The 12,873-nt window shown below is 33.8% G+C and overlaps 3 protein-coding genes across 3 annotated transcripts; all 3 read right to left on the reverse strand.

The window, feature by feature from the left end:
- Positions 1-1,497: 1,497 nt before the first annotated feature.
- Positions 1,498-3,094, reverse strand: LOC107060709 (proline-rich receptor-like protein kinase PERK3). The gene is made up of 4 exons (XM_015308895.1): positions 2,940-3,094; positions 2,529-2,750; positions 2,262-2,411; positions 1,498-2,078 (listed from the first exon to the last, which is right to left on the reverse strand). Exons 1-4 carry the CDS (start codon positions 3,075-3,077, stop codon positions 1,809-1,811), a joined length of 780 nt encoding a protein of 259 aa, XP_015164381.1. The 5' UTR covers positions 3,078-3,094; the 3' UTR covers positions 1,498-1,808.
- A 129-nt stretch (positions 3,095-3,223) lies between these two features.
- LOC102588897 (probable serine/threonine-protein kinase drkD) lies at positions 3,224-6,385 on the reverse strand. The gene is made up of 5 exons (XM_015308880.1): positions 6,202-6,385; positions 5,762-5,880; positions 4,829-4,896; positions 3,915-4,123; positions 3,224-3,762 (listed from the first exon to the last, which is right to left on the reverse strand). Exons 1-5 carry the CDS (start codon positions 6,383-6,385, stop codon positions 3,224-3,226), a joined length of 1,119 nt encoding a protein of 372 aa, XP_015164366.1.
- A 1,654-nt stretch (positions 6,386-8,039) lies between these two features.
- LOC102591551 (dnaJ homolog subfamily C member 2) lies at positions 8,040-12,545 on the reverse strand. Its single transcript, XM_006347620.2, has 2 exons — positions 12,375-12,545; positions 8,040-10,363 (listed from the first exon to the last, which is right to left on the reverse strand). The coding sequence occupies exon 2, from the start codon at positions 10,256-10,258 to the stop codon at positions 8,306-8,308; it is 1,953 nt and encodes a 650-aa protein (XP_006347682.1). The 5' UTR covers positions 10,259-10,363; positions 12,375-12,545; the 3' UTR covers positions 8,040-8,305.
- Positions 12,546-12,873: the final 328 nt, after the last annotated feature.

Raw genomic sequence — 12,873 nt, forward strand, 5'->3', positions numbered from 1 at the left:
TATAACTACAGTTTCATTTAATTGTAATCTGTAACAAACACTTGTCATTCGCCTCTCTTCCCAGAGAACCTCGTTCGCCACTCTCCCTGATATTGCTCATTTTATACAAACACAAATGTATAAATTGTATTGTATATACAAATACAAATACATATATTTTTGTCCTATACATTTATAATTATACGAATACAGATCTTCTCCTATAAGTTCTCTTTTGCCTTTCTCTCTTTCTCACTTTATACAAACACAAATTATTCAGATTACAATGTATAATTTGTGTTGTATAAAGCAAGAGAGAGATTTGATATACAAATGTTTTATTTCGATTCAATTGTATACAAATTCAAATTTTATGCAGATATATAAACACATAAAATTCAGATTACAATGTATAATTTGTGTTGTATAAAGCAAGAGAGAGATTTGATATACAAATGTTTTATTTCGATTCAATTGTATACAAATTCAAATTTTATGCAGATATACAAACACAATCATTGATACATATACATAATAGTTATATATATACAATTATCTAACCGATATACATATACAATCGATGCACTTTTATACAAACGAATGCCTGCCTGCGATTTATACAAATCTGATGCTCCATAACAAACATAAAATTTGTTATGAAACGCAATTATGCAAACTATAACTATAACATAAAAATATGATTTTTGTGTTTGCTAAACCTAAAATTTGCTCATTTTTTTAGGGTATATGAGTTCTTGGAACAAAAAACTTTGTTACGTTAGGTTATCATAATTATTTTCATTCAATTTTATGACTAATATAATTCAAAAAGATTAATTATTTGATCTGAAGTTCAAAATCGATCAAATCGACTCACTATTTTACTCTATTTGGATTCGAAGTAACGTGACATCCAAAATTTTCAAATCATGCACATGCCTTTGACCAAGGGCGGAGCTACTAATAAGGGCTCATGGATTCCTCCTTCGATGGAAATTATATTGCTTATACATGGTTAAAATTATATTTTATGTATATGTAATAAATATTGACCCCCTTCGACTTTTTAGTGGGTATATTTTTCATATTTTGAACCCATTTAATGAAAATCGTGATTCTGCTTCTATCTTTACGCCCCATTCCTTTGATTGTTAATTTTTTTTGTTTTGGACTATATGAACAACATCACAATAATGTGTTTTAAAGCAAAAGAAGTATGATGCTGGTATTGATATTTTAGTTTGCCTAATTAATTTTATTAACTTTTGTTATATTTTCATGATATTCTTGCGTATTTCATGGTTTGATTGTTTGAATTATATCAAGATATAATTATTTAGCAAAAAAATAAATAAAGCAAAAATGTAAAAGTGGTTTATATGTCACATGAATATGAATATGATTCGAGAATACTCTTATATTTCATCAGACAAATGTCCACGAAGCCTTAGACAGTCGTAACAAAAGCACCTTAAAACCAAAAGCAGTTGTAGCTTTGCAAGTTACAACATCAGTTCATTGGAACCCAATACCTTCAACGCGAAACATAAATTTATGCGTAGAAATTTACTCAAAATGCAACAAATAATATACATGAACCCATAGTTTTAGAAACACGACAAGTCCAATCCTTAGAACCTTATAGATTGAACTCAACAAAAACAACATATACCCAATGTCGTTCCACAAAGTGGGATCTGGGAAGGGTCAAGTGTATATAGGACCTTACTCCTAACTCAGAGGTAGAGAGGTTGTTTTCCATAGACAACTTTATAGATTGAACTCATAGAGTTTAAATCTTGGATCCGCCTTTAATTAAAACGAACTACTCAATGAATCATCTCTTTATAAAGTAGTTTGCTTTTGTTTGGAGCTGCCCCTTTATGTTTGAGAGGGATCTTCCTACTTTCACATTCTTCATGAGTACTATTGGATGATGAAGGACTCCACCTTTTTGATGAACATGTTCTGTCTGTTGAAAATGAAGAAGAAGTTGTTACTGTTCCAAGAATTTTATCATCTTCATTATTGCTTTTGGTGTTGAAGTCTATAGAAGTATCAGCATTTCCTTCCATTATATCACTCAAAATCTTAACCACCTGATTTAACAAGATATGTATCAACAATCAATAAGCTAAGAATAACAACAATAACAAACTTATGATGAGTCGAAGGGCGCACTTCTATACTGAAATTCAATGTCGCGGTTATAAGATCATACAAATGAAGATTATAATGATGGATACTAGTCATTTTAGTTCGACATTACAAGCAAAACTTACCCATTCCATGGTATTCCTCTTATCAGGATCCTTTTCGAGACATTTTGCTGCTAACTCAACCATCCAAAATAGCTGATGGAAATCATGGGAATCGACAATACTTTTATCAATTAGACGCGGATAATTCTTTTGCTCCAGAAGAGGTATTGCCTGCACTTGAAAGGTACAAGTTATCATTAGCCATTAATGTTATTTCATAACTAGTCGTTTCATAGAACAAAATAAGCATATTGTGTTATATGGTGAAATGATGTTTTCAATTTTTACCCATTCAACAAGACTTTTATCTTCAAGACAGTTGTCTGTGTTCTTGAGTCCAGTGATAAGCTGCAGCAGAACAACTCCAAAAGCATAAACATCTGTTTTAGTCGAGAACTTTCCACTTGCTGCATATTCTGGTGCCATATATCCAAAAGTACCAACCACGTTGTTACCAGAAGAATGTTGTGATTCATCATACGCCGCTTTTGCAAGTCCAAAATCTCCTAACTAAGTCATCGATGTTGCATATAGTTAGACAACTATAAAACAAATGTCTAACTTAAAACACCTATGGAAGATAAATGTCAATTGTCATTATAAGATCATATCCATTTTTATATCCACATTGGGACCAGTACATTTCACCTTAATTTGCTTGAACCAAACTAAAAGAGGGCAGCTCGGTGCGCAACATACCAGTGATTCATGATCATGTGTGATGAGGATGTTGTTAGGTCTAATATCTCTATGAATGATGTTGTGTTTATGAAGATATTCTAAGCCTCTGGCAGCACCCAGAGCTATTTTTAGCCTCTTTTCCCAACTGAGAGACATTCTTATATCCCCTGCACAAGAATAACACAATTATGAGCGAGGATATATACACGCCCAATTTAATCCATTCTAGTTTAATTTAGGCTGCATATGTATTCCTTCCGTTTTAACCGATCCAAATATAGTCCAATCTGCCCATTCTAAAACTAAATAAACTTACCTGATAAGAATTTGTCTAGAGAACCATAGCAAACATACTCATAGACAAGCAACTTTTGGCTACCTTCAGAGCAAGACCCTAACAACATGACCAAATTTGGATGCCTAGCTTTGCTTAGAACCTCAACTTCGGACTTGAATTCTTTATCTCCTTGAAGGCTCATATCATTATGCTGCTTCACAGCAACTCTTAGTCCATTCAAATACCCTTTATAAACAGAACCAAATCCGCCTTCTGATAGAAAATTCTCATTGGAAAATCCTTTTGTTGCTTCTTCAAGCTCCTTATAACTGAAGTCCTTATGCAATCTCATTTTCGGCCTTCTGTTCCCACAAAAGGAACATTCAGATTTCTCGGATATTACGCCATACAAATATTGATCATCGAATATCTCCTCTCTTTCATTGTCCTTGATATGTTCATGCTTTTGGTTTTGGTCATCGGAGAAGTGGGAAGGTGAGTTTCCCGGTATACTGCTTGCCTGTTCTTTGCATGAGGTTCTCGTACGAGAAACAGCTTTCGAGTCTACAATTCATCATAAAAAATAAATGACAACAGAGCACCATCAAAGATGAAACAAAAGCATCAAACTAAGGTGCATGAAAAATTGGTCTTTATGTGAACCAAAAACTCCTATATATCTACATTTCAAGGAATGATATATATGCATTGTTTACTTTGCTGCGAAGAAGGACGTTCTTCTGATGAATCATCCTCTCCCGGTATCATTTCATCATACGAAAATGTATTTCGAGTAAGGGAGACCTTAGTGTTCTCCATTAATTTTAACGGTCCTCTCACGTCTTCTATGGAGTTGTCACTTTTCAATTTTGATATTCCACATGATAGCTTCTCCATAAAGTACTTCTTCTCCTTTTTCATTTCCCTATATACACAAAGAACCAAGTTATAACCACCAAAAAAGCCCCAAAGCAATAACATTTTGTATTACAAATTTCACCTTCTCTAGCTTGTGTCCAGGATTCAACAATATTTTCCTAAGTCAAGTATGGAAGTATGGATCAATACAAAATATTTGACACATTTTCACATCTTTCATATATTTTTTCAAAATCCAAGATCATTTAATCAGGAGCGGACCCACCCTTAGCCAAGGAGCGACACCCCTTCGTCGGAAAATTATATTGTATATAAAGGTCAAATTTTGGTTTAATAAATATATATACAAGTATTGACATTTCTTGACAAAAGTTAAATGTTTAGTCTAGTGGTTAAGACGTGTTTGGAGACCTCGACTAATTCCACCAATACCTGCCACCTCCCACCAGCAATAGACACCAGGTAATTTTGTACCCAAGGTTAGAACAAATGGGACTAATCACCTAGTGTTTTTGTCGATTAAGAGACGAGCCAAGTAGAAATTAGACCAATAGGGCACTGCTCTCCGCCTATCCTAACAACAATAAAAGTACATACCCGAATTTCATTACCTATTCTACTAACACTAAATATAACAAAAAACAGGGGGTCCCATATAACAGATGAACAAAAAGTAATTAAAATAGATAATGAAATGAATATGTGAAATTTAGTAACTAACCTATCTAGAATGATCCAAGTGGGTTCCAACCTTTTGATTGCTATAACAGCAACCACCTTTCGTGAATTTCCAGCTTGAACTTGTATGTGAAATTTGACCTGCAACACCATGAAGATTCACAATTCGAAATATGAATTCCATTATTTAAGATTCCAAATGCCTCTTTTTTTTTTTTTTTTTTAATGACAAGGAAAATCCGCACAAATCATACATGAGAGTAACCCATCGCATTAGACAAATCTGGTGCGACTAGAACTTAACTTGGTTAATTATTGACATTTGACTAGCTTATTTATTAGTTTAGTCAATCAATATTATGTTGATATCTAGTTTAAATTAATTTATGGAATCTTTTTATCAAAATAATGTAAAGATTTTTTTTATTTGATGTGTTATATAGTTATAATAAAGTAAAATAATAATTTTATTAGATACAAAAGATTATAAAAAAAAAACAATTAAAATTTAATAAAATTGGACATTGACTTGCATTTTAATTTATTTTAGACGGATCAACAATTCATTTATTTATTAAGTCATATTATTCTGATTAGAGGCGGACCCAAGTGGTGGATTAGGGTGTATGTCTACTCCTTAATTTAATTTTTTTTTTTGATATGTGTACTTTAAAGAATTATCATATATTTTATAAAGGATCCTTCAGAAATATCTTATGGATTGAGTTATTTGATCTGGGTATCCTTTAAGCTCTTGAGCACCAGCATGTGATTTGAGATAGAATCTTGATCGTTATATCATTTTTGTTTTTAGCTAATATAGTTTTTTAAAAATAAATCATAAACGTTGTAATGACTAATTTAATATGCGTAATCATCTTATTTAAAAGCTTAAACTATTAAAATAAATATTAAATATATACTCGATTACATTCTCAACAAGTTTATTAAGTATTTCACTAAATTTATGTGACCAAAATGTGAAAGTTGGAGTTTAGGGAATAACCTTGTGAACTTCACATTGTTTCAACAGAACTAACATCTCCAAACTCTTATTATACTCCTCCATCCTTTTAACTAGCTCTTCTTCCACTAGCTTTTGGTCTACTTTATTTCTTTGTCCCACTACAAAAATATAAACAAGTTGAAGAAATAAATATTGACATATATATTCTATCATTTTTTGGTATATTAATAAAAGAAAAAAGAACCCATAAATTATTTTGTATTTCTATAAAATGCACGCTCGAAAAGGAAAATTGAGAGCAACAATTAAGCTGTCTTCGAGTCACCTATAGGTCAAAACATGGAGAACATGGGTCCAAGCTTGCAATTATGCAGATCCTTTTTTGAACGTTGTGTGAATGCATGATACTTTGCATACTGAACTATTTATAAATAAAATTAAATGCACATATATAAGTAAAATTCGTATAAAAGACTTACAAAGTTTTACTGTGCTCAAAAAAGCTGATGTAGTAGTTGAGTTATTAAATTGGTGAACAACTCCAAGTAATATAAGCTCATCTCCGGCCTCAAGACTAAAATTACGAACAACCCCTCTAATAGCAGTCCAATTTACCTCCTTTGATGTATCATGTACCACCACCACCACTCTCTTGCTTCCCATTGTAAATTTAACCTTCCTTTAATTATTTATATACATTTATTTTTGATAGAATATAGGAGAAAGGCCGAGAAATGAATAGTTTTTTCTTCGATGAATGTCTTTTAAAGATCAACAAAGATGTATGGTACGTTCAAGTTAAAATTATACTCGTAAATGTAATATAATAAATTTACCTGACATACTGTGGGATCAACCAGTCAAACAAAAATGAAAGTTAGATGTAAACCTAATGGAAGAGGAAAGGGATGTATATATAGGAAGGTTACATATTGTTAATTCCTATGCTAATTAAGCTGTCCTAAAGAAAACACTAATATACCAGCTGATGTAATTATTGTGACCATTAATTACAAGGTATCTAATTTGTTGCAAAGTGAATTGTTTATTTTCAGGAAAAGATTCATCTATTAAACATATGAGTAATATTTTTATATACTGCATCTAGTTTTGCAATACAATATATTTTGATCGAATCTTCATTTGTAGAATCTTAAGTTTTTTTGTTTTGTTTGTCATGATGTTGACAAAATATTTTCCTTTATTTAGTGTGAAATAATTTTTGGGGTGTAATGAATTTTTGTTTTGTAATAATAATATATTTTTGGAAATTTGTATGAAATAACAAACTATTAATTCAAATTAAATGTTATAGCCATAATTTATTTTATTTGTAATTTGCAGCAAACATCCCATTTTTTCGCCATATGGTTCGGTATACAATTAGTCATTCGGTATACAAATGTATAAAATGCGTTTGTGTTTGTATAAAGCGAGTATATATTTGTATATACAAATACACATACATATATACAAATACAAGTATACAAATACACATACATATATTTTCGTCATATACACTTATAATTATACAAATTACAATGTATAAATGAATTTATACAAAACTGAACAATTTGTATAAAATTGATTGTATCTAGCGAATTATACAAATCAAAAGCTCCATAGCAAACATAAAATTTGTTATGGAACGCAAACTATAGGTATAACATACAAATATAATTTTTATGTTTGCTATGTGAAAGTTACTCTATTTTTTCCTTAATTAAGATGATCGAAAAATAGTACTTAATTTATTTAATGAATGCATTAAACATCATAAGGAGAAGAGTGACGTATCTAATCTCCAGATTCCCAGTATGGACCTCTTGAAGTTGACAGATTTAAAATATCAAACGCAGGCAGATTCCTTTTGTTGTCGATTAATTGTTTGGAGTTTGCAATGATTCACGAATGAGCGAGTTTAGCTAGATTTAGACGAATGAAAAATGAGAAAAACATCAACCCGACTAAATGTTACAGGAGTTTAAATAGACGAACAATAAATCATAGCCCATCTAATTAACCCCCTATTGTTTCAGTTGAACTTTTAAATAGATGTTACATAGTGTTCCTAATCATATTTCGTACATACATCTGTGGAATATTTTTTCACATATCAATCAACATAAATATTCAAACTGATAATCCAACATGTATGGTGTAGGCCGAGTCCACACACAAGGGTAGCTAGCTTCAAAGCAGTTACCAAGCACGCCCAGATTTATCGAGGACCCTAATGCAGGATAAAAGAAACTCGACTCAAAGGGGGGAGGGGGAATGAAAAGAAGAAACAGAAACTAAATTTAGAGGCCAACAATCAAAATAAATTAAAGATAAATAACTTTAGGTATCATCGGTATTTCCCATCAAATATTAATGTATTCCAGTATAGTAACTTCACAATGCCGTACTGAATAGTAGATATGTAAATACTACTGCTTAATGACAAAAATGGTACTGAAAATGGACTGGGGTGTGTTGTCACAATGCATTTCAAGAGTGAGCTTGTTGCGGCTGCCTGAACAATAAAAAGATGGAAATAAAAAAAAAAACTAGACTCAGCAGTTTCAAGCACCACTAACCTCACACTGCACTTTTCTTGTTCCTGAAATTCTCTTTGAGTAATGCAAACTTTTTTTTACACTGGTTCATGGTCTTCCCAGGGACAGCAGTTGCAACTCGTTCCCACCGCTGGCTGGTTTCCTTGGGGAAGGTTTTCAGAGCTTGAACTAAAGCTTTTTCTTGAACAGCAGACCATATGTCTGAATCAGAACTCGAAGAAACTCCGTTTGCTGCAGGTGCGTCATCAGTGTTCTGGCTGTTTGTGTTTTGACTAGGGGTCTCCTGAGAATCAGCTACTTTGGCACTTCCACTTTCAGGCTTGCTACTATTTTCTACTCCCTCTACTTCTTCCCTCGTGGAAAGAGGAGAAACAATAGTTGGTGCTGGCTTTCTTTTCTCAAGGAAGGAGTCAAAGGCTTTAGCAGAGTCGGGTTTCTGGAGCAGAACTGTTTTTGTAGCCTTCAGGATCTCTTCAACTGTCCTTGCGGTACCAATATAATCAGAAATAACTTCCCATCTTCGAGAAGTTCCTTTAGGATATTTCAGCATCCCCTTCCTCAAAAGATCAATTTCTTCTTTGCTCCAAGGTTTCTCCTTTTTCTCACTGCTCATCAGAGGAACTTGTTTTTTACTCTCCAGAGAACCATTTTGCTGCGACTTAATCTTTTCATCTTTATTCTCATATTTTGGGTTGTGTTCATGTCCAAGTGCTCCCCTGAGAAGTTCAGAGATAACAAGCTCACCCTTTCCATCGGCTTTATCACATAAGTTCCTCAGTTGCTCAATGTCAAGTGACATGCATAGACCTTCTACATCGTCATCAGTTAGCCCAAGCAAACGCTGAGACAAAACAGGAGCAGCAAGGGTTCTTAAACGACTACGCTCTTTTCGCAATAATTTCTTTTCTTTCTCCTTCAACTTCTTCTGCTGCAAAGCAACTTCAGCAGCTTTTTTCCCCTCCTCCTCTTTCTTACGCTTTTCCTCTTCAACAATCCTAATTGCTTCTTCCTCCTGTAATTTCTTTGCAAGTAGTTTAGCTTCCTTCTTTCTCTGCTTCTCTGCTTTCTCCGCCTCCTTTCTTCCCAAGATTCTAGGGTCTTTTCTGTAGGCATTGTCAACAAGTGTACGCACCCTGGCGGTTTCTTCCTTTCTGGCCTTCTCTGAAAGTTTCGCATTCTGCCTTTCCATCCACCTCTTGTGATCACGAGATTCAGCTTGTTCAAGATCAAACTCATCAGTATGTGGGAACTCTCTCCAACTTTTGAAGCTGTACCAGAAATTATAAAAGCTATCCACTTCTTTAATTGGAGTATTCTCATCACCTAATGAAGGGATGGGTTGGGTGACGGACCAACGACCATTCCTTAAAAATGCAGGTCCAAAGACCTTAAAAAAATCTTGTGGAGCACATTCAGTTGGGATTTCATCATCAAATTCATCAGTGGAGTCATAAATCCTTCTTCTAACAGGGTCCATAAGAACCTCATATGCTTCCTGAATAGCTTTGAAGTGGTTTTCTATTTCCTCCTTCTTGGCTTGTTTTGCAGCTTCAGTTTCCTCAGCTAGAAGAAGTGAAGCCAGCTTGTCAGGATGATGCCTCAATGCAGCATCACGATAGCTCTTCCTTATCTGATCCTCAGAAGCAAGATACCTTAGATTGCTCAACCCTAACAATGCATAATGATCTTGTACCTTTTCGCCGGTAGAAGACTTCTTTTTCCCCTTAGAGCTGTATGACTCTGATGAATAGGCAAATGTCTGTTCCTTGTCATTAGGAACATCTTCTTTGCCATCTTTGGGGTCTTCTTTCTCAACATGCCCAATCAGTCTAAGAGCAGCAGAGTGAAAAGCAAGTCCAGCAGGCTCATATTTGTGAGCTTTAATAGGACAGCAGTTAGAGGAAATAAAGATTGGTTCACCATTTATAATCTCTTCCGAGTATGAAATAAGACGGATGCTACTCCTGGAAGCCATAGAGAAAACTTAGCCCTCAACTATAGAAGATGAATAAGAACGCATCCACCAACAGCTACACTTGGGGCAAGAGACGATAAAAGCAGCCTTATACACTCTCCAAGCCTGCAATAATGAGGAAAATTTAATTACAGCACATCAAACAAAAGTCAAAGACGACACAGAGGCCGGATAATATTGTTACACATCATCATAAAATCAATGCATATGTTACTGCATGTAGCAGCTTGAAAGTCTCACGACTCTTCTAGGCTATACCAGCTATTTGGGATTCAGGCTTAGTTAGGTTGTTACAACATTAGATTCAGGAGTTCCTTTACTCTTTGCTTAAGCTTGCATGTGTCATCAGTTGTGACGTTAACAAAGGGTTAACCCCTCCAACCTTTTAGCTCGTGGCTTCTGTATACACACAAGTTATATACCAGTGTGGATAGGTACTGAAGAGTGTAGGCTGTCTGTGTAAGCATAAGTCTAAGATTATAGAGTCTCTAGATATAAGAAACTCCTAATTTGTCTAATAGTATTGGAATGAAGTGAATCAAAACATAACAGAAGGACACAAGATTAGTATAGGAAACCAAAACAAGTTTGGGAGACAATAGCTGATTGATATATTACTTGCAAGTGTTAAGGCACGAAAATGCCAAAAGTAGATCAGATGAGTACAACAGCTCCAGAGGGTAAAAAGCTGGAACAAAGAAATAGAGGAGGGCTATGATGCTTTTGATATGTAGATTCTAGATATTCATCACAGTTTGCAAGCAGCAAGAAAATAAAATGATAATTTGAACACTTTCAATTAACAGGCAATCTGGGTAATCAAACACTTGTTTGAACAAATTCATGACTGCCAAAATCATATTAGACAAAATAGGCTTGAAAACCTGAGTTGAATAGGTTCAACTATTAGTAAATTAGTACCGGAACCAAATTGCATTAAAAAAAAATAAAACTCACAATTAACAACAAGGTAAAGATGAAACCACCCATCTCCTTCCATGGGACAATGCAGTTGACAAAGCTATTGAATTCTACTGTGCAGCAATTTTCCAATGGAATTTTTCTCATTGGAACAAACTTTATAGCATTTGTCAAGCTACGATTAAGAGAATTTATCATAACCAAATCATAATACTTAACATGTACTTGTTTCATATCCTCGGATACATACACAGCCACTACGAACATTCCATACCAATGAAATCACTTATAACTATGGAAACATACACAGTACCTCTGTGCATTCATTCTACTTACTAAATATACAAAATTATACTCGTTTTGCTTTTCAATGATAAGTTTAAACAATATGTCTTAAAGAGGACATGCACCAATCAAATTCTTGAAAATCAAGTTTATAAACTCAAGACCTCATGAGTTACTATGGGTAACCTTTTCTCCAAAGTCATTGTGAAAAAAAAAGTTTTCTTTTTCAAATATTGAGAAGCCAAAAACTGATTACTACTTGGGGCAAAGGGGAACCATACTCAGCAGCTTACATTCATCACGCAATCATTTGTTAAACAATCAAAAAACAAAAGCTAGCTCAATATCATTCCCATAAAATTTAGCAGCAAAAGATTACTCTTTTCTATATCAAAACCCCAAAAATAAAATAAAATAAAATTGTAAGACCAGAGCAAATAGATACTGTGGCTGTCCCCAAGAAATTTTTTATAAGCAATTATAACAGAGAAAACACAGAAAGTTTAAGGGAAGAAGTAAAAAAAGGAGAACCAAAAACCAGCATAACCCTGGTACAAAGAAACCACTGAATTAATTCTGGAGAAGCTGTGTATTGAGTTAAATATATCACACCATTCTTTGTACACCACCCCTCACACATACACATATATTAAACATTCATTCTTTTTTCATAAGACGACCACTAAATAGGAGAAGAAAACACAGCCGAATATGCACAAATAAGAACTACCATCAAACAGAAGCAAAATACGTATTGTGAAAAAAAGGTAAAACAAAAAACAAAACTAACGTCAAATAGATTCTACAAAAGCTATATTGAGCACAACGCATTACACAGTTTTTCTTAGTAACAGATAAAAATTAGCCGAAAACTTTTTTAAAAAAAAAACGCAAAAGGGACAGAAATTACCTTTTCCGATAATCTAATTGTGTTACTGATTATGGAGAATGATCTAAAAAATACGGGCTAAGTTATGTGGTTATGAAAAGAGAGCGGCGGGACGACGGGTGAAGGAGAAGGAGGAGCTAGGGTTTAGTCTGCGGAACTCAGCTACCTCAATCAGCTAAAGAGGAAGAAGCATGTGATGATTGTAGAGATTTATACCTAATTGTGCCAAATCGAATACTCTTAATGGGCCGGGCTACTCACTTACCTACACATTTGGAACGTGGGCCTCAAAATGGGCCTTCGTGTCCATTAACATTTGCACTTATACCCTTCTTTTTGTGTTGTTCATTTACTTATACCCATTATGTAACAAAAAAAACAAATTCAAAATATATCATAATATTCCTCTATGACTTCAATTTGAAAAATAACTTATGCCCCACTAGCATAAGATCGGTTGTTAAAGAACAAAAATTAAATCTCAAACCACTTTAAAGATAAAAATTAAAGATCAACTCTT

This window comes from Solanum tuberosum, unplaced genomic scaffold (genome assembly GCF_000226075.1).
Source record: "Solanum tuberosum cultivar DM 1-3 516 R44 unplaced genomic scaffold, SolTub_3.0 scf00092, whole genome shotgun sequence".
NCBI classification, from domain to species: domain Eukaryota; kingdom Viridiplantae; phylum Streptophyta; class Magnoliopsida; order Solanales; family Solanaceae; genus Solanum; species Solanum tuberosum.